Source organism: Xiphias gladius, chromosome 10, assembly GCF_016859285.1.
Source record: "Xiphias gladius isolate SHS-SW01 ecotype Sanya breed wild chromosome 10, ASM1685928v1, whole genome shotgun sequence".
Taxonomy (NCBI): Eukaryota; Metazoa; Chordata; class Actinopteri; order Istiophoriformes; family Xiphiidae; genus Xiphias; species Xiphias gladius.
In genome coordinates, this window is record NC_053409.1 from 10,635,428 (window position 1) to 10,663,421 (window position 27,994).

Below are 27,994 nucleotides of genomic sequence, written 5' to 3' on the forward strand. Positions count from 1 at the left end.
GATTCCATTTGTCCATAAATCTTTATTCTTTTCATTATAGATCATTTATTACATTGTCTTTGTGACATAATTATAGTTCAACACAGAAATATCCCACTGTTTGAGCCATAATATTAGAAAGGCAAAGCCTCCATTATCAGTAACTAAAAGCAGAAAATGTGTTCGAAAATAACAATTCCAGTATTACTTGCCATGTCTGTTATCAGTTATGCGCATAGATAGCTTTGAATCAAAAAATAACATGGTATTTTTTTTGAGAAAAACATAAATTTGGATAGGATTTAAACCTACATAAACAAATTTGATCCATATGATGATATCAAGGTTAATACAACATTGCAAAGAAGACATTCTGTCATGTAGAGACTCTTCTCTGAACATGAACTGAACATGACAGGAAAAATAACTTAAGATAATTAATATTTTTTTTAACAAATATCTGGTGTGGAAACTCTTTGGGGGAAAAATACAGAACAGAACGCTATAGCACATATCCATCATTACTGGATATAGTAAATGTACAAAATGTTGCTGTATTTACAGATGAGCACCCAAAAGTCCCAATGTTGAGAGTACTGACTACTAGCTCTGATTCAGCAGGACATAAGTGGTACAATCATTGTTCGACACTAGAGGGCGGTATACTCCCATCTCTCGCTACAGTAAAACTCAGAATGCTCTCTGGCAAAAGAAAAGAAACAATTTATTGTTAGTAAAATGAAAAATGTGTACATTAAGACCCACACCATTAACATCAAATTCAAAGGATTTTCTATAAAATCCAGAATGTTTCAAAATGCAGTTTTAGAAATAAGCATCTCATCTCTCCAAATCCAGGTTCTTGTCTCTCACACACAAAGACAAACTTGCAGTGAATTCAGTGTTATTGGTAAGTCCTTCCAGGTCATCTTCAGTCTTTCGGTCATGACGATGGTGTCTCTCCTCCCTCAACAGTACCTGCTGTCCCATTTGTCTTCTCTGCAGAATCTGAGGTTGGAGAATGAAATCAGAATTTGTTTAATTGAGTGCGGAAAAGATGTACAAAAAACACAACAACTGATGGGACTTTTAGCCAAGCCTACAGCATGGCTCTAAGGAGGTTGTAGGTATAGGTTAGTTGGTTGGTCCGCAACTTTAGCCAGGAGGGAACTAGCTCAATTATTGGATGGATTGCCATGAAATATTTTTCATTCATTCATTCAATTCATGATGAACTGTAATCATCTCAGTGATTCCCTGAGTTCTCATTTCTTTCATTCGTCCAGTGCTTTTCTATTCTGACCGTGAGAAACTACGTGAGAAACTGCACCTACTGTACACTTGTGTCAGCTGTTGTATTAGCAAATGTTAGCATTAGCACAAGCTAAAAACTAAAAAAGTGAATGAACATAGAACACCCATAACCATACACTTGCTAGAGCTGTATTCACACAATGTCTGGAGAATGGAGAGAACAGGAAAATTGCCTGTTAATTTGACTTGGGAGTGTTCCTGCATTATTCCAAGATTGTTAACCCCACTACTAAATTTGTAATCACATCATTTAAATAGCCTAAATTAGCCACTTTTAGTGTTAGGTATTTGAAAGAGTTTTTTAATTGAAACCAGCTACAAACAAATGGTCTATAGCTCTTTTTAAATTAGTTGAATTGATTGTATTAGATATAATATTGGATTTTTGACTGCCAACAATTATGGTTTTGCAGCCATTTTGCTAACAGTCAGCTGGCACTTCTTGTAGCTCTCTTCACCAAGTGGGGGATATTGTCGCTGTCAGAAAATACCTGATATCCCAGACTCGAAATTGCAATTTGGAGGCTGACATGAAAGTTTTTTCTGATGCAGCTTGTAATTTCAGTCTAAACGAAATGACATGAATGAAGCCTAAATATCAGCATGTTAGTATTGTCAATGTGAGCATGTTAGCATGTTAACATGAGCATTCAGCTCAAAGCAACGCTGTGCCTTAGTAAAATTTCACAGGCCTACTATGATGGCTGTAGACTCTTGTTCATACACTTGTTTCAAACAAAAGAACTGAGTCCTTACATCATTACAGTCCAAGTATGACACATCATGTGGATAATCTCTCTTACCCTGGACACTCTCTTTTTGTACTTCCTGTCCTGCAGTTTGCTCCGTCCCTTCACTGGTCTCATTCTGTTTGGCCTTTGATTTGGGTTTCTTTGCTACAGGTGGTGGCACCTTGCCTTCCTTCTTCACCGACTCTGCTTCACTCACCACCTTTGATACAGAGGAAACCTCCAGGTTATTCTTTACACTTGCCTTGTCCTCTGGCACCTGCTTGGTCTCAATCACCACTTTCTTGTTGCTCTTGGAGAAAATAAAGCTTGCTGTGCCAGAGGGGGACTTATGGAGGTCTATTGGTGATGTAGGTGAGTGCAGGCTGAGGCAAGATGCAGGGCTTTCTTTTGATCTTGCCGCTGTCCTCAGACGGATGGCCTCCTGTAGGTTCATGGAACGAGAGGCAGTCATGGCAGGAGGAGACTTTTTTGTAGGGGAGCTGAGTGTGGATGAAGATGTAGAGGGAGCCACAAGAGATGGGGTCTTGGGCAGAGCTGGTTGTGAAGTGACTATGACAGGTGGAGAAGTGGCTGTGGCAGAGGTCATTATCAGAGACCTTCTGATTGGCTTTTGAGGGGCTTCTCCACAGGCAGATGAGGTTGGGACCTGATTGCTGGGCTGCTTTTTCCGCATTGTGACCTCAGCCTGTAGTTGCTCTTGAGCTTTAGGGGGCTCAGGACTGCTGTTGATGGACCGCAGTTTGACCATCTGCAGGAGTGAGGGGGTGACAATGGGAGTGGGCTCCTCCTGTATAACACGGGCCGGGGTCAGCTCTTGGCTTTGGTTTTCTGTGCCTGCAAGACTAGGCTGGTGCTTAATACTGGAAAGACCCTGCACAGGTAAAGGTGGAGGTAAAGGAATGTTTACAGGTGAAGAAGGATCAGGTTCGTGAGCCTTTTCAGTTGAAGGAGACATTTCAGTGGCTGGTGGTTCTGAGACTTTGGATGGTAGCGAAAGTGGGGCTTTGTCGGTTGCTGGACCATCAGTGTTTGAGGGTACAACCTGAGGTTGGTGCAGAAGCTCTATGAGAGGTGGAGGTGGAACACTCTGCGGGAGAGTGAGAATACTGTTAGATGAAACTGGGTTAGTTTCAGATTCTGATGGGATGTTCTCTTGTGAAAGATGAATATCCTGCTCTGACAACTGGGGTTGTGACAGTAGGGATGGTGGTGGTGGAATACTCTGTGGTGGATTGAGCCTGCTAACAAGTGTTGCTTCCACAGAAGATTGAGAGGCATCTTCTTGAGACAGAAGAGCAACGTCTTCACTAGATGGAATGGCGATCTCTTTAGGAGGCAGAGGGGAGACCTCGATAACCTCTGTAGGGGAGACATCTTTAACAAGTGCAGGGGGGAGTTCTTGAACCAGAGGAGGAGAGGACTTTTTGAGCATCACAGGAGAAACCTCTGTAGGTGGTGGAGGAGAAACCTCTGTAGGTGGTGGTGGAAAGACCTCTTTTGGTTGTGGAGAGACCTTTTTAATCGTTGGAGGGGAAACTGCTTTAGCTGGTGGATGGGGAGCTGTATAGGGTGGGGGAGGAGGGATACTCAGTGGTGGAGGTGCAATCCCCTGGGATGAACTGGACATCTGTGGTTCAGCCTCTGATGTCTCCTTAATGCATTCTGTTTTCACCACTGACACAACAGATGTAGTTGTACGAGAAGAGTCACTACCAGGAACGAACCTCACTGGTGGCACCTGAACTGGTATGTCTAACCCTACCTCACCAAACAATGGGGGAGGCGGAAGGGGAAAATCTATGTCATCAGGCCCACCGTTGCCCATGTGTGCCATTGGTGGAGGTGGTGGAGGCCAGGATGACTCAGGGGACACAGCAGTTCCTGCTGATGTGACAGAAGCAACTACTGTGGTCTGTTTGGCAAGGGGTTGGGGAGGATGGTGCGACACCGGTGAAGAGGGGGATGGAGAAATGCGTAATAATGAAATGGCAGGTAAGGTATCCATGTTTGTCTTTACCCCTGTAGCTTCTGTGGATGTCTTTTTGGCTTCTTCTTCTCTCATTGCTGCCAGCCTGTCTTCACGTTTCTCTACAGCCTTCACTAACATCCCATTTAATATGTCACTTACTCTTACTTTCTCATCTTTTTCTGTCACTTTGCTATTTCCTTTCAAGTCTACATTCTCAGCCAGTCTTTCATTGTTCTCTTTATAAGTCTCTGCATTCAAAATCACACTATCTTGAGCTTTCTTTCTCTCCAATACGTTTAGGGATCCATTAATCGACTCCACTGTTATAGCAGGATCCTTGTGTTTTCTTTCTATCACCAAGCTCTTCACAGAGCCCTCTGTAGATGCAGAGGGGCACTGCCTCTGTTGTCTCCTGTCCTTTGGATTCTTCTTTATGATAGCATACACGTTGTCAGGTGCCGGGGGTCCCAGCAGCAACTCAAAGGTACGCTTGTTGTGAGCCCATACCTCTGGAGGAGGGGGTGGAGGTGCGTGGACTTTAGGTGGCGGAGGGATGTTGAAGAGTTCTCTCAAGGTCCTTACAGAGGCACTGATGCCGACTGTGTCAACAGAGTCAGGTTTAGGATCCCCAGTGGATTTAGTGTTTTCAGGAGCCTCTGGCTGTGTGAGAGGGGATGGAGCTGAACCAGCAGAAGTGGACCCAGGAAATAACCTTTGAAGCTTTGCTAAGATGCCTCTTTTGTGCCTTGGAGATGAGCTGTGAGGCTGTTTAGAAAGCTGTGGGGATGTGGCATCTTGGCTAGAGTAGCCACTGGACGGGGAGATTATTTTGCTTAGCTTATTTTCCTTAAGTGGTTCCTTCTTCTCTTGTGAAGCATCTCTGGAAACTTTTTCCTCAACATTGGCAGCTTCCTCTGCCTTTAGTGCCTGGGATTTAATGGGACTGAACGACATAGAGCCTGTAGAGTCGTCCAGAGAACTGGTGTCAGCACTGTAGCCAGGGCTGTCTACGATTCTGGAGGGCATAGGAGAAGATCCCAATTTGTTTTTTTTATTTTCCTGACCTGAGGTTGAGATCCTATGGAGAGAAGATTCCCCTGAAATTACCCTAACCTCTGCTAGATCACGCGATCGTCGCTTCATCTTATTGTGGAGAGAATAGGAGCGGCTTGGAGGAGGAGGAGCCTTCTTCGGCTTCATGACAGAGAGGCTACGTGTGAACTGCCCCTCTCTCTTGATCATGTCTGCTTTCCGACTGAGCTTTCCATTAGACGTGCATTTGGAAGCCCCGCTGATAGAGGAGTGAACACTGAATTTGTCCTCTCTAGCAGAAGCATCTCCGTCCTGTGACGTCCTCTGCCTGTGGCCGCTTCCGCTGGAGATGGTTGAGGAGTCAGACACTAAGGTCTCTGAGGACTCCGAGTTGCTCCAACAAGAGCTGTCAGACAGATTGGGGGGGTTGTAGCGGGAGGCAGAGGTGATGGTGGAAGCTCTGGAGGAGGTGGTTCTGGATGAAGATGCTCTAGAGGAAGCACGGGAGGGGGCTGGGCTGGAGAGCAGCAGGCTGCTCTTGCTGACAGTGCGGAGGCTGCTGCGACTCCGTCCACGGCTGATTTCTACCACCTCGATGGATGGTGGCAACACGGCATTGGGAATGATTTTGGACATGTAAGCAGCTTGGGGTGACATGGACATGACGGGACTGGGCGGCTCCTGCTGGAGGCTGTTGGCAGTGGTCATCCAGGGAACAGCCAGGGACCGGGGCCTCTGTCCACCTGACAAGTCAGGACCAAGACGGTGCAATAGGGCCAGGTCGTCCCTATGACCAGCATGGGTGGCACTTAACTGCTCGACCCGGTCTTTGTTTAGGGACTGGATGACCTTATCCTGAAGGCCGGCACTGGCTCCTTTTTGTGACTCTGTTGCCTGCTGTGGGCCATCAGTGGTGGAGCTGTCATCTGTCTCACCATTATAAAGGTTTTCCTCATCTAACTTCTGAGTCACTGTCCAGCCCACTCTATCCAACCCTGATAGAGGACAGGAGGACTAATTAGCACTAGTTCATATTACAATTAAAGAAATGGAAATTCAAAGAAACCATTCATTTATTTTCTAAATATAAGAAAGTAACATTAATACTATTAAAATTTGTAAACATAGCACTCACAATTTAGAGTAATTCACAGATAGATGTCTTTTGTCAGTAATACATTTGAAAAACTAGCTGCATACCCAGCTCTCTCTGAACATGTTGTGGGATACCCACAACAGTCCTCCTGTGTCTTCTCCTTTTAGTCTTTTCAGTCTTCTTCCCAGAGTTCAAGGGCCTGAACGTTGATCCTAGCCCAAAAGAAGCAAGAGAGAACAGAGAAAAACTTGATTCTTTGATTCTTTAAAATGAATCCAATCTGTACATCTCACCCGTTAAATGTTACATTTTATGTAATTTTTTGTGTGCATCACTATAGTGTATGTTGTATAATGACCAAGAGGTGTTCTGAATTATGGTTAAATTACCTTGCCTGGTGAGTCCAGAGCGGGACGATCTTGTGGACACAGATGATTGTACAGAGACGACAGAGGATGTGTCAGGAATGGTGCTGTCTGTCATAAAACCTCCACCTTCTCCATCTGTTTGGACCGTCATTGTGGACTGGCAAAAGGAGGCAAAAGGAGGAGAGAAAGAAAAAAAAAAAAAATCACTTGTACAAGTTTGCAGTATATGTAAGAAAACAGCAATTCTGGGTGTGATGTGTCACTTACAATTGTGCTTTCATTATCCTGGTATTCCACTCCATTATTGGTTTCTGCAAGGAGAGGAACATTTAACTCTGCAGATGTACGATGACATCTAAAATTCTTAAACGTGTTTATATCCTCTGGTGCAAAATCTCTTGAGCAATATGCAGAGATGTAAAGATGTAAAGACTGTATCACTAGAGTGTTTTATACCTTCCTGCTGCATCATTTTCAATCCCTCCAGGGCCTCAGTGTGAAGGTCCTCCAGGTACTTGGGCCTGCTGGCCTCAATGAACACATTCTCCTGGAGCAGCAGGGGTGCCGGGGCCTTGTCATCATCATCTCGCTTTGGGACAGCTTAAAGTAAAGAGAGGGGAGAGGGGATCAGCCTGGATGAACTCAAAGCTCTGTGTTACTGTAACAGCAGATAAGAGGTCCATATGGGCGAGCAAGAGCATTCAGGTGTCTCCCAGGGACATTTAAGCACTAGAACAGTAAATATAATTGAGAGTGCGAGTGCAAATTAAAAAAGCTCTACTCCAGTTCCACTCATGCAGGATTAAACTCCAGTGACTTTGACAATGACTTTTAAAAGGGGATTATCAAATTAAAAATCTACTGTCATCAACATATGCTTGGTATTACGGATTTTTTTCTAGCCCAAGTACTATTTAATAAGACAGAAAAAAAGGACACTAATTAAATTGCTGTCACATCTTGTTGCATGCATAGTACATCAGTTCAATCTTTCATTAGCTAATTATAAAACACCAAGTCATGAACCATTTGCACCATCACAACAAATGACAATTTGAGACTCAAATTGCATTAAGTCATATGCATTCCAAAAACCTGAAAAACATCCTCTAATGACTTGCTGGGGTTGGGCTGGTTTTAATTTTATGACTTTACTCAGAATGTGCAAAACTCTGTATAGATTGTCAATTTTAGATCAAATTTAAAAGGATTAAATAAGTTTAAGCAATAAACTACGAATGATTCTACATTAGCTTTAATGCGATGCAACTCTGTAATACAGATGGTGCCCTCACGCTTCCAGGTCACACTCTGGGATCACTGGGCTGACAGCCTGCTAAGACACTTTTATGTAATGGTGACAGCTGCTCTACATTTAGCCACCTACTGCACTGTCCACACTGTCGCCATAAGACCATGCTGGAATTAGCCATGACAGCCATGTGCTCATTGATCGTTACTAATTATTACCACTGTCTCTTCTGTAACAGCATTACGGTTGCTCTGGTGTTAGAGAATCCCAATAGTCAATTATCTATTAATAAACAAAATTCAAATCACTTGTTTTCCTGACAAGTATCAGTAGCTATAGTTGGACCATGAATCAGAGCATGTTATTTATCAGCAGAGTAAATATTACGCACTCAAAATGGTTTGTATGGTCTACAACTGCAGTGAATGACCACACTTTAATTTCTTTATTGCCTGTCATAGGCGAGCCAGTCGATCCACCCTTACCTGGTGATATTTGAATAGTGCAAAAGAAATTTCAACAATCCGAGCATGAGCAACTGGTTTGAGTCATAAACCAATCAGGTGGGTTGTCTCAAAATTACAAACAAGCGGCATGAGCTGCTTTCACTCACCTTTCCTCTTGAAGACTGTAGGAAAGCAGTAAATATTAGAGTTATTAGTCAGAAGCACCACCATGATATCTCTTATACCATGTAAAAGTGCATCAAAACTATGTCTGAGTTGTGTTAAAGAGAGAAGAACAAAAATCAGATCTAAAGGTGTAGTCCGCAGTCTGTCAGCTCAAAAAACATCCTGGAAAGATCAAGACAGGATGGTAATCTTGCTTGTTTTTCATGAAGTTGTTATTGTCAGTTCAGGTCTATGCAGAGCAAAGAAGGTCTTTACAGCCATTGGACAATCAGAGCTCAGACACTAATCCTCAGCAGCCTAATTCCTGCCATCCCTCTCTCCTGTCACTGCTCAAATAGATACCCAGCATCCCCACTGTTGCTCCGCATCTGCAGGCACGCTGACCCCGGATTGGTCAGTTGGGACACAGATCAAACCGAGATCATACATGTAAGCATTAAAAGCAAAGAGAAAGCTGTTGTCGGGGATTTGAGGTATGACGGCGTCACGGGTGGCTCCCTCACAGCTTTGGTACTGTTAATAAATAACACTACACTGCTTTGTTAGATTGTACACCATTTTCAATATAGAGCTCTGGCAACCCAGCAAATGTATATACTTCCTCAGACTTCATTAAGAGACATATAACTGTATTGTTTTGCCACAAGGGGGAGTAAGTGAATTGAAATAATCTATTCCCAAAACAAGATTAAAACATTTTTAAAAAGAGGCCTGCAGCTCCACTGCACATGGTCACACATGTGAAAAATGTTCCCTATTGTTTCCAGTAGCACTACATTAGAATTGTTACTGTGCAGCAAGGAAGGACAGGATGAGAGAACATCTTTCATTCCTCAGTTAATCAAGAGCTGCTATCGAAAGATGGATTTTCTGATCTGGTAGCATCAAAACAATTTTTTTAGAACGTGTTTTTGAGTCAAATTTCTGTTGTTGAGACAAATTCCTCATCTTTTTTTCATTTCCAGTTAGGACACCTCAAACTAATCTTCAGCTAAGAGGTTTGTTCACTTCCTGGTGTGCTGAGCAGACATGACATGGAATGTGTGACATCTGAACAAATGGAAAACATTCCCATGGTTGTGATCCTACCAAGTGAGTCAGACAAAAGCATTTTACAAAGAAAAGACAAGAAATAAATCCCATGTGTTACCAAGACATACTAACAAGAAGAAAGAGTTCACTGTTTTAATAGAACTCACTGCTAAAGTGGATACTGCAGCCTACAGATGTAAACAGAGAGTTGATACGCATGTGTAGGGTAAAGTCAGTCTAAGACAACACTTATCTAGTTACCATGACAGTACACAGTTGATTGGAGAGGCCTGGAGTGATGGGTGGGGCATGACTGCTTGTTAATGAGGGGGTCATATTATCATTGGTTCTGTGATCACATTGTAATTGTAACCATATTAATCACTGACATATTAAAGACACCATCTGTCACTGCTGGATTGTGCGCAAGCTGGCAGTATTAACGGCCTGGTAGCGATTATGTATGAACCCCAAACTGATGTTTACATCTTGGATTTGGATAAACACACTAAATCTAATGGATGAGATACTGCATGACCAGTTTATTCAAGTTGCAGACTTCAGCGTCCACAGAGGAAAAACAATATGTATAAATTAAAAAAAAAAAAAAGATGGGAATTATGATTAAATTTTATGACGTAAAGAATGGTGGATTTAAAGTAGAACATTTTAAATGAGCAAACATCTGTTGGCAAGATTGTTTTGGTAAAATATATATTCTCTGGAATTAAACAGAGACAGAAGGTTTAAGGAAATATGTTGAATCAGTGACTACAGTAAGCAAATTACAACCAGTAAAACAGACAGCAGTCAAGAGAGTTTATGATATGCAACCATGGCAGTACTTATTAACTAGTAACTATACCTACTGATTTTAGATGAGAAACACTGCTCTGTAAAGTGATTTTTAATTGTAAAAAAGAGAGAAAAAAACTGGGGATGTATGAGAGCAATGGTTTAAGCTTTTTTAACCAATCGGCAAATGATAAAGAGAGCTGTCACTGAACTTGTTAGCTATAGATGTCGTGGAGAGTGGAGACTTTATATCAGGGGTCTCTTCTAAACCAAGAAGAGAGTTTGACTTAGAGCTCAGACCATTTTAAAAAGGCCCTGATAAACAGTCCATGAATGCGTCAATGCAATCTAGTGGCATTATTCTACTAAATGTGCAGGACAGTAGGCCCCTATGCTAGGAATGAGGAAGAGGAGAGGGATTGTTGCTCAGTTTCATAGTGTAGACAATGCAGTTAAAATGTATTTTTTGAGACCCCTGCTTTTAGACAGAACACCACACACATACACATCGACACAGACAAAACTGACATTCATGTGACGCGACTCTTCCTAGAATCGCCTCATGGGAATCAAACAGATGCAAATACCCAACACACATCTCGCGTCCCTGCCCTAACTTGCCCCTCTCTCTTGTTTTGCACCGCCAGGCAGACAGCCATGCAGAGGCATTTTCTCCAGCTCTGAGGGTGCTGTCTGCCAGGTGCTTAAGCCTCTCTAATCAGCACAAACCCAACTGAACGCACTGTGATGACAGTGGGAAAGGGCTGAGGGCTCACTGTTGCTCCAAAACCAAGTATGTACAGTCTGGATCCACTGGACAAATGCATCCTGGTCAAAGCCGCCTGCTCCACTGACTGTCTTCATGCTCTTGCTTTTCAATGAATTAAATATAAACATCACAGCCAAAAGAAAGGAAGGAAGAAGTGTGGTGTGACAAGGCCATCAATCCAGGTAACAGATATACCTGCATCATCTGGCACGCACGGATAGACTCTAATTCACTGTCAGACAATACACTCTGAATGCCAGCAAATCAGCATGTATCAGATACCTCTACCTCTACCTATTACTATTAACTTGCAGGTGGTCACTTTATGCACCATAGTTAATATCCTAGCATCAGTTTACATCCTGAACCTCCCCACAGTCTTTATCTATCACCTTCAGAGTTTAAAGGTAAAGAGTGAGAAAACTCCTGGTCTAAAACTCAGTGCCAGTGTCATAGTGATGACGTCTCACCGATAGGTTTAGCCATAGGGGACGAATCGTATCCCATAAAAACTCTGCAGGAGAATGTAAAATATTCAGGCCTGTTCGTGCCTGTTTAATGTAAATAAAAATTTGCTATAGGCTCCTAAAAATGTGATTACAGAAAATAAAAACAGAGTTATAAGTAAGCAAAGAGCTCAATAATCTTGGCAGTAGAAGAAATGTGTGTAGCAACACTAATAATAGACTGGGTTTACCTAAGGTGAAATTCATAACAAGCTGATCATTGTGAGTCAAATTGAATAGGAAGAAAAACTGTTTAATTTGTTTCTGGCAAATTTAGGCAGATTTAAAAAAACCTCAAAAAGCCCAACTGCTACACCATTTTTTGCCATGCGAGCTGGTGGCGTGGATCTCAAGATGGTAATGGTCTGTCTATTATCAAGTCCCTCACTCTGATCCAGACTGAAACATCTCAACAACTACTGGATGAGTGGCCATGCAATCTTGTACACACATTCACTGTCCCCAGACGATGGATCCTACTGACTTTGGTGATCTCATGACTTTTCCTTTAGCACCACCAGCGGATCAAAGTTTTCACATCGGGTCAAAATGTGTCCAATACTTTGGTTTATGACCAAATCTCTGCAAATCTAATTACTTGCATCCTCGGCTTAACTTTGTGTTTATTGCATACTAGCAGATCTTAGCATGCAAACACACTAAACTACAATGGTGGTTTCCATGGTAAACATGCTAAACTTTATGTTAACATTGTTATTGTGTGCACGTTAGCATGCTAACGCTAACGAATTTAACTCAGGGCACAACTGTGCGTAAGTACTGCCTCACAGTGTTTACTATTAATTCTATGTCCTCAGAATAAATGAAATGGTGGATCACCACTCTAACACCTCTGGACACTAAAACACCAGGTTGTGCTGACTGAGCAACTCTATTATATACAAGCAGAGCTCAGGCTTATCACAGCTCCAGTCCTAGAACAGGTCCTGAGAGAACAGTGTGTTCCCAGACAGGGAAATTGCACCAACCAACACTTTGCACACCTTTACCGAACTTTGCAGTACTAGTGAGGTAAAACCAATAGAGTTATCTTCAGTAATTGCACCGTGAATTTCTACTCTTTACAGTAAACATCCGTGCTCCAAAACTCTCTAATTTAACTGCAAAAGTCATGTCTGGTGACTCACAAAACTTTCCAGCCGCATATTTATCAGTCTCTCTGTAGACATGCCACAGTGTGTTGGCAAACATTTTCCTATCATGACAATAGCCTGGCCTGTGCAGTTGGTGCAAAGCCACTGCAATGTATCTCCATATCTTGACAATCAAACAATGTATGATTTCATGAATTTAAAGCAGTAACACAGACACCTAACATTAAAGGATTGCAGACAATAAAAGGAACCCAATGAAATGAAACATGAGCACAATATTAAGATGGGACTAGAGGGCAAACGGGCACTTAGCTCTCTTACCATTTGAGTGACCTAAATATGATCTCCTTTGCCATTTGGGTGTGGTGGCTCTTCAATTTTTGAATTAAAACCCTGGTTAATGCACATAAAACCCTGTGATTATAAACACTATAAACATTTGTGTAACTATTTACTACACAGATAATCAAGTCCTTAACTACAGAAAATCCCATGATGTCAGCATCAGCTAGATTCTAACCCAATTACAATATATAACACATGAGCAGAGTGTATGCTTGTGTTTGTGCTGTGTACATGCTTGTGAGAGTTGTATTCCGCCTGACCTCAATCGTCAGTTACTTCATATTTAAAGTGACAAACGCTCGTGCCCTTTTCCTGAAAAGTACCATGGAAATTGACCTCAGCCTTGCTCCGCAAAGGTGTTTTAATGTATAAAAGCACAGGCAAGAATCAGTAAGTGCTTTTCACATGAAGACATAATGACAGCATCTTTCAGAGGGTCATATCTCCCTGAGGTGACATTATATAAAAAGGCGGTTGATTGCTTCCCGCCATGAGAAGAAGAATAGTGAAACTATCACATGTCAGTTTTCTCAAACCTGTTCTCCCGCAATTTACTGTTATTTTGTCATCATCACAACACTGAAAATTTGAGCTCTACTTTCACTGAAAATACACTTTCTTCCTAATTTATGCTATAATGCTATCGCCCCTAGTGACATAAATACAATCTGTCAGAGTTCATACAAATACTAACCCCATGATGAACCCGTTGAAGCTGCAAATCTTTTTTACAGCTGTATCAAAACCGATGTGGCAACGGTTTATCAACGGCTTTAAATGCTCCACACAGCACCTTTCACTGACAGGGCTTTACATTACATGATACACTGACACGGTAAATACAGTAAAGCAAGTCCGGCTTAACAATCCTGTTTCACTTAAGCAGTGTCTACGACTGAATATTCAACAAAGGAAGTTAAATAAAAGGGCTCATATGATCTGAACCTGGCATGCAAGCCGAACATACACTCACACACACAAAGAGGTCCCTATTTCTAGCTTCCTCAAAGAAATATCTTTATAAAGCTCAGGAATGTGAAGAATCTCTCAGGGAGTGTTTAGACTGAACAGGTGACCTTCTGAGTGTACCCTGTTAGGACTCTATGACCTAATCAGTCTTCCCTTCACCTCATTTTCATTTTAAATGAAAAAGGGAATGATTGTTGTAGCCCATTATGAAGGTAAGATAGGCCTGTTGTCTAGTTTTACACAGGATCGAGTAAACTGACAGCAAGGACATAAATCACTGTCAGACAGGTAGGCAAAGAGCCATATTAAACAATGTAAGGGATTAGACAAATTAAAATAAACTAGAATGTAAAGACAGATAACCTCTACCTTTCGGCTCAGGACGAAACGTTGCCTGGGTTATCAGAGAACACAATGCAGAGTTACTGGGTTCACCATGCTGAAAAATTCGGGAGGCCAGAGTTTATCACTCCAAAACCTACTACTATGCAGGTCCCTCTCTGGTCAAACTCCATGGGGCTTGTTTACAAAAATACATTCCCGCAAGAGCAAAGGTTAAGGTAATCCAAACCCTGGGTTTGAAAGCTCACTCTTACAGGGAATCCAGATCAACCTGCACAGTCATCCTTAAATGAAATTGGGAAGCAAACACTCTGATGTATTAATAGAAGGCTCCTTTGTTTGGTTTATTATCCGACTGAAGACGTACAGTATCACATGAATGCGTGTAAATACTAGAGGGCTGGGTATTCTTAGAATTTTTTCATTACTACTGCATATATATATTTTCCATACTTGGTGACATGGACACATTTAAGTCTGTCAACTCCCGGCGATCATGGCCGCTTGCCAAGAGCGTCAGCCATCGTGGCAGTTACAAGAGGTTTGAATACGCCCCCCTGAGCAGCGCTTACTTCTTCATCCCCTCATGTTGGACTGCGGGTAGACTGGACGCTACAGCGACTTACTATCGCAAAGTGGTATTACGAGAGGGGACGGACCGGGGCTAGCTGGTTAGCATGCTAACTTAAGTAGAAGAAAAGGAGTGATGGAAACGTTTCTCCTACACTGATAAATCAACAGCTGTTAATGATGGCTATGTAGCAATACCTCAACTTACATATAGCACCTTTAAAGATGGGTGTGTTTAGGGTCAATCATAGATTGACTCTGAAATTAGTAAGGGTAATTCAAAAAGATTAAACGATGGAAAAAATATGAGTGCACTGTGTTTTGACAAAGGAAATGACCCAATGAGAGGAATTTGCTCTCTTTTGCAGGGAGCTTCCTGTGCTTCTTTCCATTGAAGAATCTTTTTATCCACTGATGGTTGAAGGTGAAATATTGCATTTTGTAAAGAACATTTTGAAAAGTTGGTTGTAATATTGTATGTTTTACTTTTTTTCCCTTTATCTCTGTATATAAAACCAGAAACAACCTCGGACACCGCACTGATGAAGGCGAGAGAGCTGAATAAAGCATGGTGTACTGGAGAAGAATCGTGTGATGTGTTCTAATCTTGATGGATTTGAACTGAAGCTCACACAGAACTGAAAGTCGTGCGTGTGTCAAGTTTTAAATTGCCACAGGCCAATATACCAGTCTCATACATACTCAGTCCATTTGATCCTTTATGGGTACCAGTGCCCCAGTGCAATGAGGAACAGTGTGAGCAGAGGGGTCAGAAAAAAAACAGAACCCCTTGTTCCCTCCTAACTGTAACAGTCTTGGCATGGCTTTTAATTAACTGGCACTGTGCCTGCCATACCAGGCATTTAGTGGGCAGGAGGCCCCTCTGGCATCAATACAGATCATCATCAGGGGCTCAGCTTGGAGGTATTCAATTTTATGGGCGAGTGTGATACATTGCCCCTTGTCCTGCTCCTGCAATAAACCTCCTCTGGATGCATTTTGGGAATTGCTGAGATCTTCCTCTAATCAGAGGAGGAGTCTGGCAAGGAGTTTGCCTTGGCGGTTGCCAGCACCAACAATTTGCAGGCCATACACAATGTATTTATTGCTGAGGGCTCAACAGCAGCGTATGTTAATACCTGCTGCATAAATCACAGTTAATAGTCAACACTTCCAGCTTAGTGGGCAACTGATATACCCTTTACAAGAATATTCATTCTGGCTGCCATCACAACAATATATAAAGGTTGGCGTATGTTTTTGGTTAAAAAGAAATCCAGTAAGGCCTCTGCTCAATGTGGGAGGTAGCCTCTAAGCTGACCTTGATAGAGGAGAAATACCTTATCTCTCTTAACAGTTTACTTTCTCTTACAAAACTCTTGGCTTCACACTGTTGCTGTGGCCAACCTGAAGTAGCAAAATAAAGTGCAAAGATTGTGTAATGTTGTCTAGTATATGCACACTGTAGCGTTTGCCTATGCACTGACTATCTACCAATGCCACAGATGTGGCTGAAAGCATGTTTATACATATTCATCCTCTGTTGTGGGTATAGTCTGACTGTCAGACTGAATGAATTTGATTCGCGTGGAAATCCCCCGACACCCTTCCCGCAGAACGACAAGCCCTGGGCTTCCACCATGAGAAGATGCAGCAAAAGAAACAGGCGGAGCCTCCTCTGTCTGTAAAGCAATTAGAGTGCAGAAGCACTGCCAGACAACCACACATAAAACAGACCTAACCAAGCACCGCTGGTACTTTTGTGTTTTTTACGTAAGACAACTCAGTAAAACAAGGTTTGGCTTGTTTGTCTGATGTCTTTGTGTTTCGGGTCTGACTGCATCAAGGTGTGATTAATGAGGGTATAAAACTAAAGTTAGGACTTACAGTTTACACTAAAAAACGTAGTAACAAAGAGAAGGCAAGACTGCTATAGTGCAGCATGCTGACATATGAGGGCACATGTGCAAGCTCCAACAAGATCCGCAGAGCACAGCTCTGGCAAAAGTCAGTGTTGCTACAATTTTCTCAGGAGTATGTGAATAACATTTTCACGGGTTCACTTTGTGTGTGAGTGTGGGTTTTACTTAAGCTGTTGACCGTGTGGTTGTATGTGCGCAAGTTAATATAAAATGCACCCTCCACTTCCTGCATGTCCCGTGTGGATAGCAGCCACAGTGCAGCACTTCACCCTCCGTGAAACCTGACGACCAGGCAAGTAAGTGATGGTATCACAGAACAGGACGGACAGAGATTTTTTTCACAGCAAACAAAGCGAGCTGAAGGTCAGAAGGCGAGTAGGAAGTCAGTCTGTTCAAACATCTCTCCAGTGAACAAACACACATGCCTCGGAGGCAACGAGCAGGATATTCAACCAGTTCCAAGTACCGTATCCCTACTCCTCTAGGATTCCATGTTATTAAACTGCTCTCCGTAGGAATATATTTAATATACTTACAAAGAGCTTACTGTTAAGCAATGATACTTTAATTACAGGGCCACACGGCAATAAATGGCTTCATTTGGCAATAATATGCTACATCTTATTGACAAATATTTTGTTAGATAGGTTTTTAGATCAATTTCCTTCCCTCCAGGCACCCATTGGTTTCTTTCATGTCAGTACAAAACGTTAATCAACTGGAATGGCCTTGACTGAGATTGAGGATTCATTGAAATATATCATTTGTTGCTTGTGTGTTACATTTGAGTGTGTGTGTGTGTGTGCGTGTTTCTGAGGTATCTTATCTTGTATGGCACTACAATTAGCAATAGGCTGAGACACTGTGGTGATGCATTCAAGCATGCTCTGACTTACAGAAACTGATTTCCAGCTGCTGAACTGCATTTCTGTCAGAGAAAACTAATATATGATATATATAATGTTTCATATCATTCATCAATACATCATTTTTCCTTTCCATTTGTTGTTATATCCAACCGACACTACAAAACCCAAAGATATTTCATTTTCAGTGATAAAAAAAAAGATAAAAAGCAGGACATTTAAAACACACCAATGTTTTGATCAAATATAAAAATGGTTTTTGATTTAATGTTCTCTCTCTGTCCTACATTATTAAGCTCTTTTATAGGAGCGAAAACAGATGCCATGAAGAGGATAATGTAAATTTGGTCAAGCTAACTCGAAAACGCAACAGCAATGCTTGCAACTGCATTGCTACCCAGGGGCGAGATAAATCTGGCAAAAATCAAAAGGCGTACACTACAATGGACTGGATACTAAGCAGGGTTCAAGTCTTTGCAACATGATTCTCTTTCTATGGTGAAATGGAAACCAGTGGCCCTTTGGAGGTTTTCAATTAAAACTCGTGGTTTTCCCCAGGAAACTGTTGGTGGTAAGCCAGCCAGATCTGGAAGCATCTCAACTCGTGATCAATTTAGTAGATGACAGCCGAAACAATGGCTACATTTATTAAATATTTAAGATTTTCTGTGTCAAAGAGTGCCTCTGCTCCTATTCTCTACAGGTTAATGTTTTATTTAACGAGAGTCTTATAATGTCTATGGCTCTGGTGAGTTGTCCCACCTAAATTGTCAGTGATGTGCTAAATAAAATGTTTTTTTAAACATTGAAAATTTAGTTATTGGGCTAAAACATTCAAACCTGTCGATACGCCCCTCCATCATCACTTCAATTCATGTACAATAACTTTCTGGAAATATAAGGTTTGCTTTGCAGGTTATTCTTTTACATTGGAAAGTATGCCGCATGTAGTGTACTGTCAACTACACCACAGAGCAACTAACAAAATGTGAACTCACTTATAAAAGATGGGTTGAAACTACTCTAGTCCAGCATCCTGTGGGCTCTTACCATGACTGTTTCCGTGTGGATGTGTCTGTCTTCCTGACCTCTGCCCTCCCTTGTGTCCACCCTGATGCCCAGCAGAATGCCCATCCAAGGCCAAGTCAAGTGCAGGACCTAGACCCAGGTTTTGCCCATTAGCGCCAAGATCCTTCCTCTTCTTGCCCTTCAGCCAGCCCAGAGCCCGGCCAAGGGAGTGACTGCGCTTCTTGCGGCCCCTTTTGCTGTGCTTCTCCTGGGCAAAAACCTGAACCACATCCTGCGGAAGCAGGTCCCCAAACCCCAGCGAGTCACGGTTTGACATACCACCTGGAACTGGAGATACGGCCTGAAAAAAAAAAAAAAAAAAAAAAAAAAAAGTAGAGAAGGAAAAGAGATCGGAGGTTAATCCAGACCAACCTTGCTGATATGTTCATGGAAATCATAACATCCGATATTTGAGAGTTGACTCCTGCAAAGAAACTTTTTTGAGTCAAACAGCTGCCAAATTCAGAGTTCTTACAACAATGACTACATCTGATTACTGTCTGCCTTCCTCCTTTGACTTTCCATCAATAGAGGTCATTATTCTCATGCTTTTCCACAGCTGAAGTAGTAGGTATTGGTCCTTCTTTAGATGCACCGCAAAAACAATAAGGTTCACGATGATGGTTTACCTATTCCAAAGCACGTTTCAAGTCTCAGCAAGGGGATTTTCATCTCAAAGAAAAACTGGTTATAAAGGTTTAAAATCAAACTAAAACGTATACCATGCTTTGGGGAATGCTTGGCAGTAATGTAAAGTGTATAAAACCAGCAGTATGATTCATGTAAAGCTGATCAATCCAGTTGTACTACAAATAAATACAGCATCGGACAAGTGTCCACAGTTGCAAAGTCTTATTCTTTATACCACCCCAACTGGAATGTGTTTGCGTATATCTGCTTGTATTTGTGTTTGTGCGTCTCCGTGGGCACTGCTCATTCAGCCCACACGCTCAGCCTACACAGACCCCCTCCTGTCTCTAAACCAAACTTCACAGTTCTGCAAAGAAAGAACTGGCACCGCTCCCTTCATTCCATAACATGGAGTCATAATTCACAAAGCCGCACCCGTAGGCTCATGCACTTTTACACACAGCCACAACAGCACACCAAGAGCTAAAGAATGGAGAAATAAACAGTCACCAACGTGGATCGAGGCATTTTTCACGATCCCCGCACATAATGTAGTTTCTGTTTAATGTTTCTTATGTTTCATTGTCTTCCTTTATCTTTTTTTTTTTTTTCCCCTCCATTCTCCTCTACTTTGAGGCAGATTTCCCTGTCTCAGTCCTGAGACTTTGTAGCTTATACTGGGCTTCTTCCAGGTGCGTACTTTATTGGATACTTATCTCAAAAATCACAAGCTAAAAGTAGAAACACGCTTTTGAGATGACAGGACTCAGAGCTTGTAAATAAGCAGACAAAGACTGGGAGAAGGTGGGAGTGGAGTCAGAGTGGTAGATTTATGAATACCTGGATGATCTGCTGTCGAGAATGTTCATGAAGAGATTTTGGCTGCTATGCTGCTTCACGGTCGTGGATGAAAGAAGGCGCAGACAAACTTTAGCACAATCAACGTGTGAGTAAGATGGTCTCTAGGAATACTGTCCTGCCCCATGACAAAGAGATGAAACTAAACCACAGGGACCTACGTCATGTTCTCTGAGGATTACAAATGTGACTTTTCCTAACTGCTTCTCACCGTCAAACTCTGTGTAACATAGAGGGGGAGTTGTGATGACTAGTCAGAGGACTATGGTTTGGTATCATGTGGAGAATTTTTTTCAAGCAGATGTGCGTTTTATGAAGCTAGATGCCTTACATACTATACACTGGTCATAAATTAGCCTTTACCAGTCGAACCTTGACAATGGCAGGATCTCACCAGAGGCCACTTTATTAGATATACCTGTACCTGCAATTCAATACAACAGCCCTCCCACAGCTTCTTTCTTTATGAAGCTCATTATGTTCAGTTTTTGTTGATATTCTCAGAATTGTGTAAATTCCATTATATCTTTATTATTGAGGTTATAGTTAAAGGTGGTGCTTTACTGGACTACATTATATTGAGAGCTGTTTCTATTTTTTTTTTTTTTTTTTTTTTTTTTAAATTGGAAACACCTCTCAATAACACAGTCCAGTACAACACCATCACTATGGCCTCAGTGCTGAAACAAAAACTGAACATTATAGGCATCATTATAGTAGACTTTATGGCAGAACAGTTACACTCGATTCCCAGAGGAAAAGTCAGAGCAAGTTATGAGGATTTATTTTCCGGGCACCATGAACATTTGCCATGACTGTGCCATCGCTAAAAACTAGAGTTAAATCTGGTTCTGGCCTGTCCAGAAGGAGAGGTTTGCATCCAAACTCATGTCAGAGCCCCATATGAGAGGCTTAAGCTGAGTACTTAAAGCACTTGAATGCTTTTCTAAACTTTATACATACATGGGCGTTTCTGAAGTAGTTTATCTTAATGTAGCCAAGTTGAACTTGTTATTCACTGCACTAGATCTGAGGTGGGACAGTGTGTATGGAGTAGACGTACTATAAGGCGTGAGTTGTAGTGAACGGCCAATAACAAAAAAATTGCATCCATCTTCTCTGGAGAAAAGCAACAGGCATCTCCCTCTACTATGTCCTGTGTTTCTCCTGCTCCAAATTACAGTCATTTGGCCATGACTAAGAGCCGTGCATCTGTGTTGGCTACAATCGCCAATAATCAGACGCCTCTCTCGGGAAAAGAGGGGCTAGTTTGTTCATTTATGGCCCACGGGCTGCTGGGAGTGCAGTAACTCCTCGTATTATTTCCACCACAGAGGGACCAAAGTAATGCTAAGAACTGTGGGACGCGGCAGAGGACCACCCAGCGGCCCGTTGTCTGTGTAGTCTGGTCACAAGGAGTTGACTCGTGCCACCGTTGCTGTGGTTACACCAAACAACCTGTAATTTACAATTTTCAGTTTTGCAAACAAATTTAATGAGCTGACGCATGAAGTGGAGTGTCCTTTAAAATCCTCACCGCTTTATAAGTATGTTTTCCTGATTTTTTTTATTTTTTTTTTACTATTTCTGTAAAGAAAACGTCACATCTGTTTAGCTTTATTTTGGCACAATCCTCTCTCTTGTAAATAAGCCATAAACTCACAATCTCTTTTCAAAGCCAGTGCACAGACATCTTAATTACAAAGTCACTTCATTGGCCCAGCCATTACTTAAGCCCTAACCAGACCTCTGAATTCATAAACGTTGATACACAAAGTACAAACTACCTCTGGCAGAAAAGAAGAATTTCCAATCAGATCACTTGTGAGTATCTGTGCGACATAACCATACACAACCTCCACCAGCATCACCTACACTTGTGCCGCATCAGGGCCCACCATGTTATCACAAAGATCATGATCAAGTCATGTGCCCAAAGCCAATTTACAAACAAAAAAGTTGTATTCTCAATCTCTCTCTCTCTCACACACACACACTAAACTCGCTGTGGTTTCCAGCCCCAGCCCCAGTCCTGCCAGAGCAGGCATGTGTTCCAACACGCTGTTTACTTATCCTTTACAAAAGACGTCAGGCCATCACATTGGACAGGAGGTACTGCTCTAACACAGCAAACCTCAATGCAGTGTGTCAATACCTGCAGCAGTGACTGATTATTTGACATTGACAGCAGTGTGTACACATCAGCATAAAGTAAACTGGAGCTGATAGTAGTTTACACACTGTCATGACATAGACTGCGAGATGCAGCATATTTGGGAACGACATTTATTGATCATGTACCTCCGACGGCTACTGTACGTTGCATGTCGTGGCGCTTCAGAACATCATTTCCAGTGAAAATCTCATCTCCACTTTTACGCAAGGGGGTCAACAGAGCTAAAGTGACGCAGAGCGCTGACGCCTGTCTTGCCTAAAGCAAAGCACAGTAGCGCAGGCTACTGTATAAGACAGGTCCTAACTCCAGGAAAATATACCACAGAAGACCATCTTACACTGGGCTCTACTGTACATTTCTTTGACAAACTGATGTTTTAAAGAAAGAGGGAAAGCCAGTTTCTGATATATTTGACAACAACTTTCAATCCAAGTGACTCAGATGTACACACCCTTGACACATCTGTGTCGAAGCAGAATTGCAAGTAGTTCTGGGTATTTTTTTTAAACAGAATGCCTTTAAGGTGAGGTTTACAGCAGAGGAACTGACTCTTAATTGTTGCCTATGGTTATGAAGGTTTTCTGACACCCAATGAATATTTTGTGTGCCTAACTGCAACCCCGTGGTAAAGAAGTTGGCTTTAAACATTTCATACAAAAGTAGGTTAAGATATTATTGAATCTAAAATACTCCAGCTGGAAAGTTGAGCAGCCCTCCACCTGTGACAAAACTTACAGTGACCTCACATAATACTCCTTTTAATCTCAAGTGTAATCACACCCTTATCGACTCTGGCAAATATGAACAATGTGAATTTCACAGGCAGTGGCGGAGGAAATGAGAAAGGGGGGGGGGGGTCCTCCAGGAACTGTAGCTTTGACGGCAGGGTGAGTCACACAGGGAAGCTGATGGAGCAGGCTCCACTGCTCCGTCAGGGTATAAGGCAGCGCGAAGAGGGAGTGGCGGTGATACAGGCAGTGACCGTTGTTTGAATTAGGACTGGCTCCGTTTAACCAGAAAACCAGAGGGCCATTCATATGTACCCCTGGATTTCACATGGTACGACTAAGCTGTCACGGAGCTGAGGTTAAGGTCAGGCTGAATGTTGTTAGTCTCCATAAGAAGGAAATAACAGATTAGCAAGGTTAATATTTTCCATTTTGCGGGAGAAAAGGGGTGTTTTGGATCTGTTCCAGTCTTCAGTGTGAGATCACCAGAAAAGGCTTTTACAGTAACAGACAGTTTTTGGGCAATAACAGTTTTTAAACTACACTTAAAGTTACTCTGTAACTAAACGGCAATTGTTTAGCAGTGTGAAAACTGGTGTTACTGCACAGCACCTGTAGGTTTCAATCAGGGCGTTGGCTGTCTTCTCTGGGCATTATCAAACAAAGGAGAGCACTGCTACTCAAGAGCAGACTTAAGCAGCCTTGTCTGGACTAGAACTCTGCACGCTCATGTGCAAACACTCTATGCACAAGAAGAGCACTGTGATGGATGATGAGGCTTCTTTGAGACAAACTGGAAATACTCAGTTCCACGCGTTGGTGAGGTTGAAACCAGGGACGGCCGGTGGAATGAGATTCTTCTTTTTAGGAGAGCTCGGTGGGAGGAATGAGGCCTCTACGAAAGATTTCCCATCTTAGAGGAAGTGGTCTCCTCCGTCACAGTAGACTTCTTTTTATATTGACAGAGAGGATTACAAGAAACATAAATAATGGCACCGATAGCTCAAGAAAAATTTTATGTGAGGAGCGCGAGTCCAGGATGGCCACAAGTTTCCTAGAGTTAGGTTTCATACCAACATATCAGCATAAACACACAGTGGTGAAGGACTTGGAGTGAAAGACAATCCCTAACTAACATTATGCGGTCCCTTTATTTGGTGCTGAAAGGATAAAGTTACAGAAAATGACCATGTAGGTAATGATAGTGATAAAAATAAACACAACAAGGCTGTAAGACAATAATGGCTAAATTAAAACAAAATGCTATGTAACTGAAATCACTGAGGTTATAGACACTGAGTGTGTGAGTGTGTGTGTCTGTGTGTGTGTGTGTGTGTGTGTATGTGTGCGTGAGTCTGTGCTTGTGCGCGCGTGCGATCTGTGGACGGGGTAATGCAAGCTGGCGCGCTGCGAGGCCGCTGTAGCCGTGCAGCAGCTTGTCTGGTAAGAGCAGCGGCTACATTCCTGAGAGATTGATAATTACCGACTGAGGAAGTCCTCTCTCCAAATCTGCCTTTGCCCCCCACGTGCACCACCACCACCACCACCTCCTCCTCCTCCTCCTCCTCCTCCTCCTCCTCCCGTCGTCCCCTCCTCTTGTTCCCCCTTTCACCCCCTCCCTCACTGCCCCCACTCCCTGACACACATCCCTCATACAGTGGCCTAGGAGACCGAGTCATGAAAGAAAAGAGGATAATTGCTGGCGCATGAGAATCATTTTGAGATACCATAATAATATGTGGTTGTGCGCCCTGGCTGAGATTATTGTTCAGTGACTGCTTCTCAGCGGGAAATATTTTGCCTCTATGGAAACAGGGGTGATTTTTAGTTACAGAATGTTTAGGAAAATAAGCATCTAAGAATGCAAAAACATAAATTACCTCAGAAAAGATGATAGATTTTTTAATGTATTCTGTCAATAACATTAAAAAAATGAATTTTCCTAGGTATAGAAATACATTTTGGTCAATTTTTGTTTACATTGATAATATATTTTGTAGTAAATTGCATTCAAATGTGAGGCCTGTGTGTGCGCGTGTGTGCGTGTGTGTGCGCGTGTGTGCCTCTTAGGGACCTTTCCCAGTATGAACACCGACCTTGTCAGGACCAAAGGCCGGTCCTAACGGGGCGAAACCTCATTTCTGAGCTACTGGTTATGGCTAGGGTTAGGGTTTGGGTTAGGCTGTCAACAACGAACGGAAGTCAATGCAATGTTCTAACAGGGATAGCTGCTCAAACTTCATTTTAATTACTGATTAATCTTCGGAATATTTTCCTGATTGATGAATCATTTTGTCAATAACATGTCAGAAAATCGTGAGCAAAATGCCCAAAATATTCAGTTTACTATTAGATAAGACAAAGAAACGTAGCAAAAACTCGAAACCAAGACACCTGAAATTGGTAATGTTTGGCATTTTTGCTTGAAAATGACTTGCAACTCAAAACAGTTGCCAATTAATTTTCTGTCAAACAACTAAATGGACTGATCGCTTTCAGCCCTAACATTTTCAGTGGCTGATATACTGTAGCAATCAACAATGCCTAATATGTGCACTTTCCTAGTATGTGATATAATTGTACAAACAACTTTTGGTCCAATTGTCTTCTTTGTAGAGTATTTTAAACTACATTTTGAAGGAAAGTGCAGTAAACTGTGGTCAGTTCCTACAATGTTAGTGTTTGAATCCATAGAATCTGAGTGTCCATTGTTCTCTTTTTTGTTTCATTCCAAAAATAGGAAATAAAAAATTGTTGAAATTTTCATTTTCTCTGTCAGTATTCAGAGATGGCAGCCAGCAGAGACAGTGGCAAACCTCTGTAAAGTGCCTTGTTTACTTTACTTCCAGGGGTTGCCAGGGGTCTAAGTCTGGACTGTCACCTCTGTGGAGCTTAAGACCCTTGAACCGACAGGTCAGGCGGGGGTAAAAAAGAAACCGCTGTGGAGCAGCAGTGACCAGCTCGCAGTGAAGGCAAACACAGCTGGACACTGGGGTGTTTAAAAATACATCCTGGCATTTCACTGTCTCTGCTCTGCCCCAGTCAAAACAAAAAAACTCTGGAGCTGCTTCGAAATGCTTTCAGTCTGAAGCTCATTCGGTCTGACGGTCGCCTGAGTTGCAGTGCAGGAATAAAATGTCCCTTAGTTTTGAGCAGAACTTGTGTGAACTTAGGTGAACTCTTAGAAGAAAAGAAACACACATGGGCATGCTTTCTCTCTTTCACGCCCTACTGCCCCTAACAGCTACTGGTTCGGTTTTTTCAGAAGTGTTGATGAGGACCCACTGATGAGCTACTCATCAGCTAATCCCTTTGATTAACAACACATTGTATCCCACTCATCGGCCGGGAGTTTTCCTCTCGCTGCGGGCCTGCATGACACACACGCAGGCATCACTCACTCAGCGTTCACACACATAATCATGTGTCTTCACCCATTACACACCAACTGTTCCTCCTGTCGCCCTTCATTGACCACCAGCTCTCCCCTCTCCTCCACCCACTGAGCTGGCACTTTGGTCGCGGACGGGTCACGAGTGAACATGGGAAACACATTCTGCAGAGCAAAAGTTGAACTCACCTGGCTGCACCATGTCCCGAATACCGAATGGACTTTCAGTCTTTCTTTCCAGTGAATTCTTTACCCCTCATCTCTCACAATGCCCCCCTGTTATCATTTTGTCCCTTCCTTGATGTTTACCTTCATCTCCCTCTGAATCTCAGCCATCTACCAGGCTCTGCTTTATCTTTACTGCTTCCATTGCACACCTGTAATCTCCATGGGTACAAGCCCTGGCACGGCAGGCCGGCTGAGGGAAGGAGCACCAGTATGCGACACACCCTTTCCAAACAAATTGGCTCTGTCTCAGCCTCACCTACCTGAGGGTACAAGAGGTAAACGTGAAGCCACGGAGCTGAGAAAAACGACCGCCGTCAACCGCTGCATAGTTTGCAGAGGGGTCTGGATTTGGAGCTCGCCACTGGTCCAAAAGTCCAGAGAAACGGAGAGGAGGGGGGGGGGACCCCAAAGAAGTACTGAGGTGGCCGCGTTATCTGCGTGGGGTTAATCAACAAGCAGAGGGTCTATCGCGAACTGCGCACGGACTGTCCTGGTCCAACCAAGCGCCAGGGCACCACGCTGTCAAGCAGCCGTCCGCTGCTGGGTCAGTGACAGGAAACAACACAATAGTCTTCATTGTCATAAGCCCCATAGCTGAGAGAAGCACTACAGGTCTTAAATTACCTCCGCTTAGGATTCCTCAAGGCCAAGCTAAGCAAATGCCCCACACCTAGTTTTTCATGCATGCCTATGAGCCTACTCCACCTCCTGCCAAACATTCTCGCCGCACTACATTTGATTACACTTTAGAGCCCTGTCTTTGACATGCGGGGACTATTCTCTTTATTATCAGAACTGCTTTGATGTTGTTGTTTTTTTTCCTTTCTTTTTTTATATATATATATATGTATGTCTGAGCAACTGTAACGGACTAACCAAACAACATGATGCAACAGTGTCACTTAATATTGCATTTTCTTCACATCGCAAAGTTGATTCCGTGCCATTTTAATAGAGACTTTAGAACACTACACTATACCTCCCACTATTTAAAATACCAAAGCACAGTCAAGGAGGTTTTTATCGGGAGGAACTGAGAAAAATCCATCATGGGTACTAATAACTGCACTTATCTGTTAAAATGTGTACAACGACAAACAATACGACAGTTGTTAGTCATACCTTGCGAGACTTCAATGAACCAGATGGGCTCATTCACCCTCTCTCCATTTGAAGCGTCTCCCCGCCGCGTCCTTCCTCTCCAGCTCCAAACTTTCACTGTCCGGAGGCAAACTTCAGGTGAAGCATTTCCGTGAAAAGCACTTCGGGAAAACGACGGGGGAGGCTGGC

The 27,994-nt window shown here is 42.6% G+C and overlaps 1 protein-coding gene across 1 annotated transcript; it reads right to left on the reverse strand.

Moving 5' to 3' along the window:
* Positions 1-2: 2 nt before the first annotated feature.
* Positions 3-27,967, reverse strand: si:dkey-157l19.2 (uncharacterized protein KIAA1522 homolog). Its single transcript, XM_040136826.1, has 8 exons — positions 27,827-27,967; positions 18,676-18,994; positions 6,967-7,110; positions 6,778-6,821; positions 6,532-6,667; positions 6,247-6,354; positions 2,097-6,041; positions 3-987 (listed from the first exon to the last, which is right to left on the reverse strand). Exons 1-8 carry the CDS (start codon positions 27,857-27,859, stop codon positions 923-925), a joined length of 4,794 nt encoding a protein of 1,597 aa, XP_039992760.1. The 5' UTR covers positions 27,860-27,967; the 3' UTR covers positions 3-922.
* Positions 27,968-27,994: the final 27 nt, after the last annotated feature.

Excerpts from the sequence above, each read along its gene's own strand:
- si:dkey-157l19.2 (XM_040136826.1), bottom strand. The coding sequence starts at position 27,859 with ATGAGCCCATCTGGTTCATTGAAGTCTCGCAAG. Across the intron at positions 7,111-18,675 it reads TCCACACGGAAACAGTCATG|CTGTCCCAAAGCGAGATGAT; the intron begins GTAAGAGCCCAC and ends CTTTACTTTAAG. Across the intron at positions 6,668-6,777 it reads AGGATAATGAAAGCACAATT|TCCACAATGACGGTCCAAAC; the intron begins GTAAGTGACACA and ends TCCTTTTGCCAG.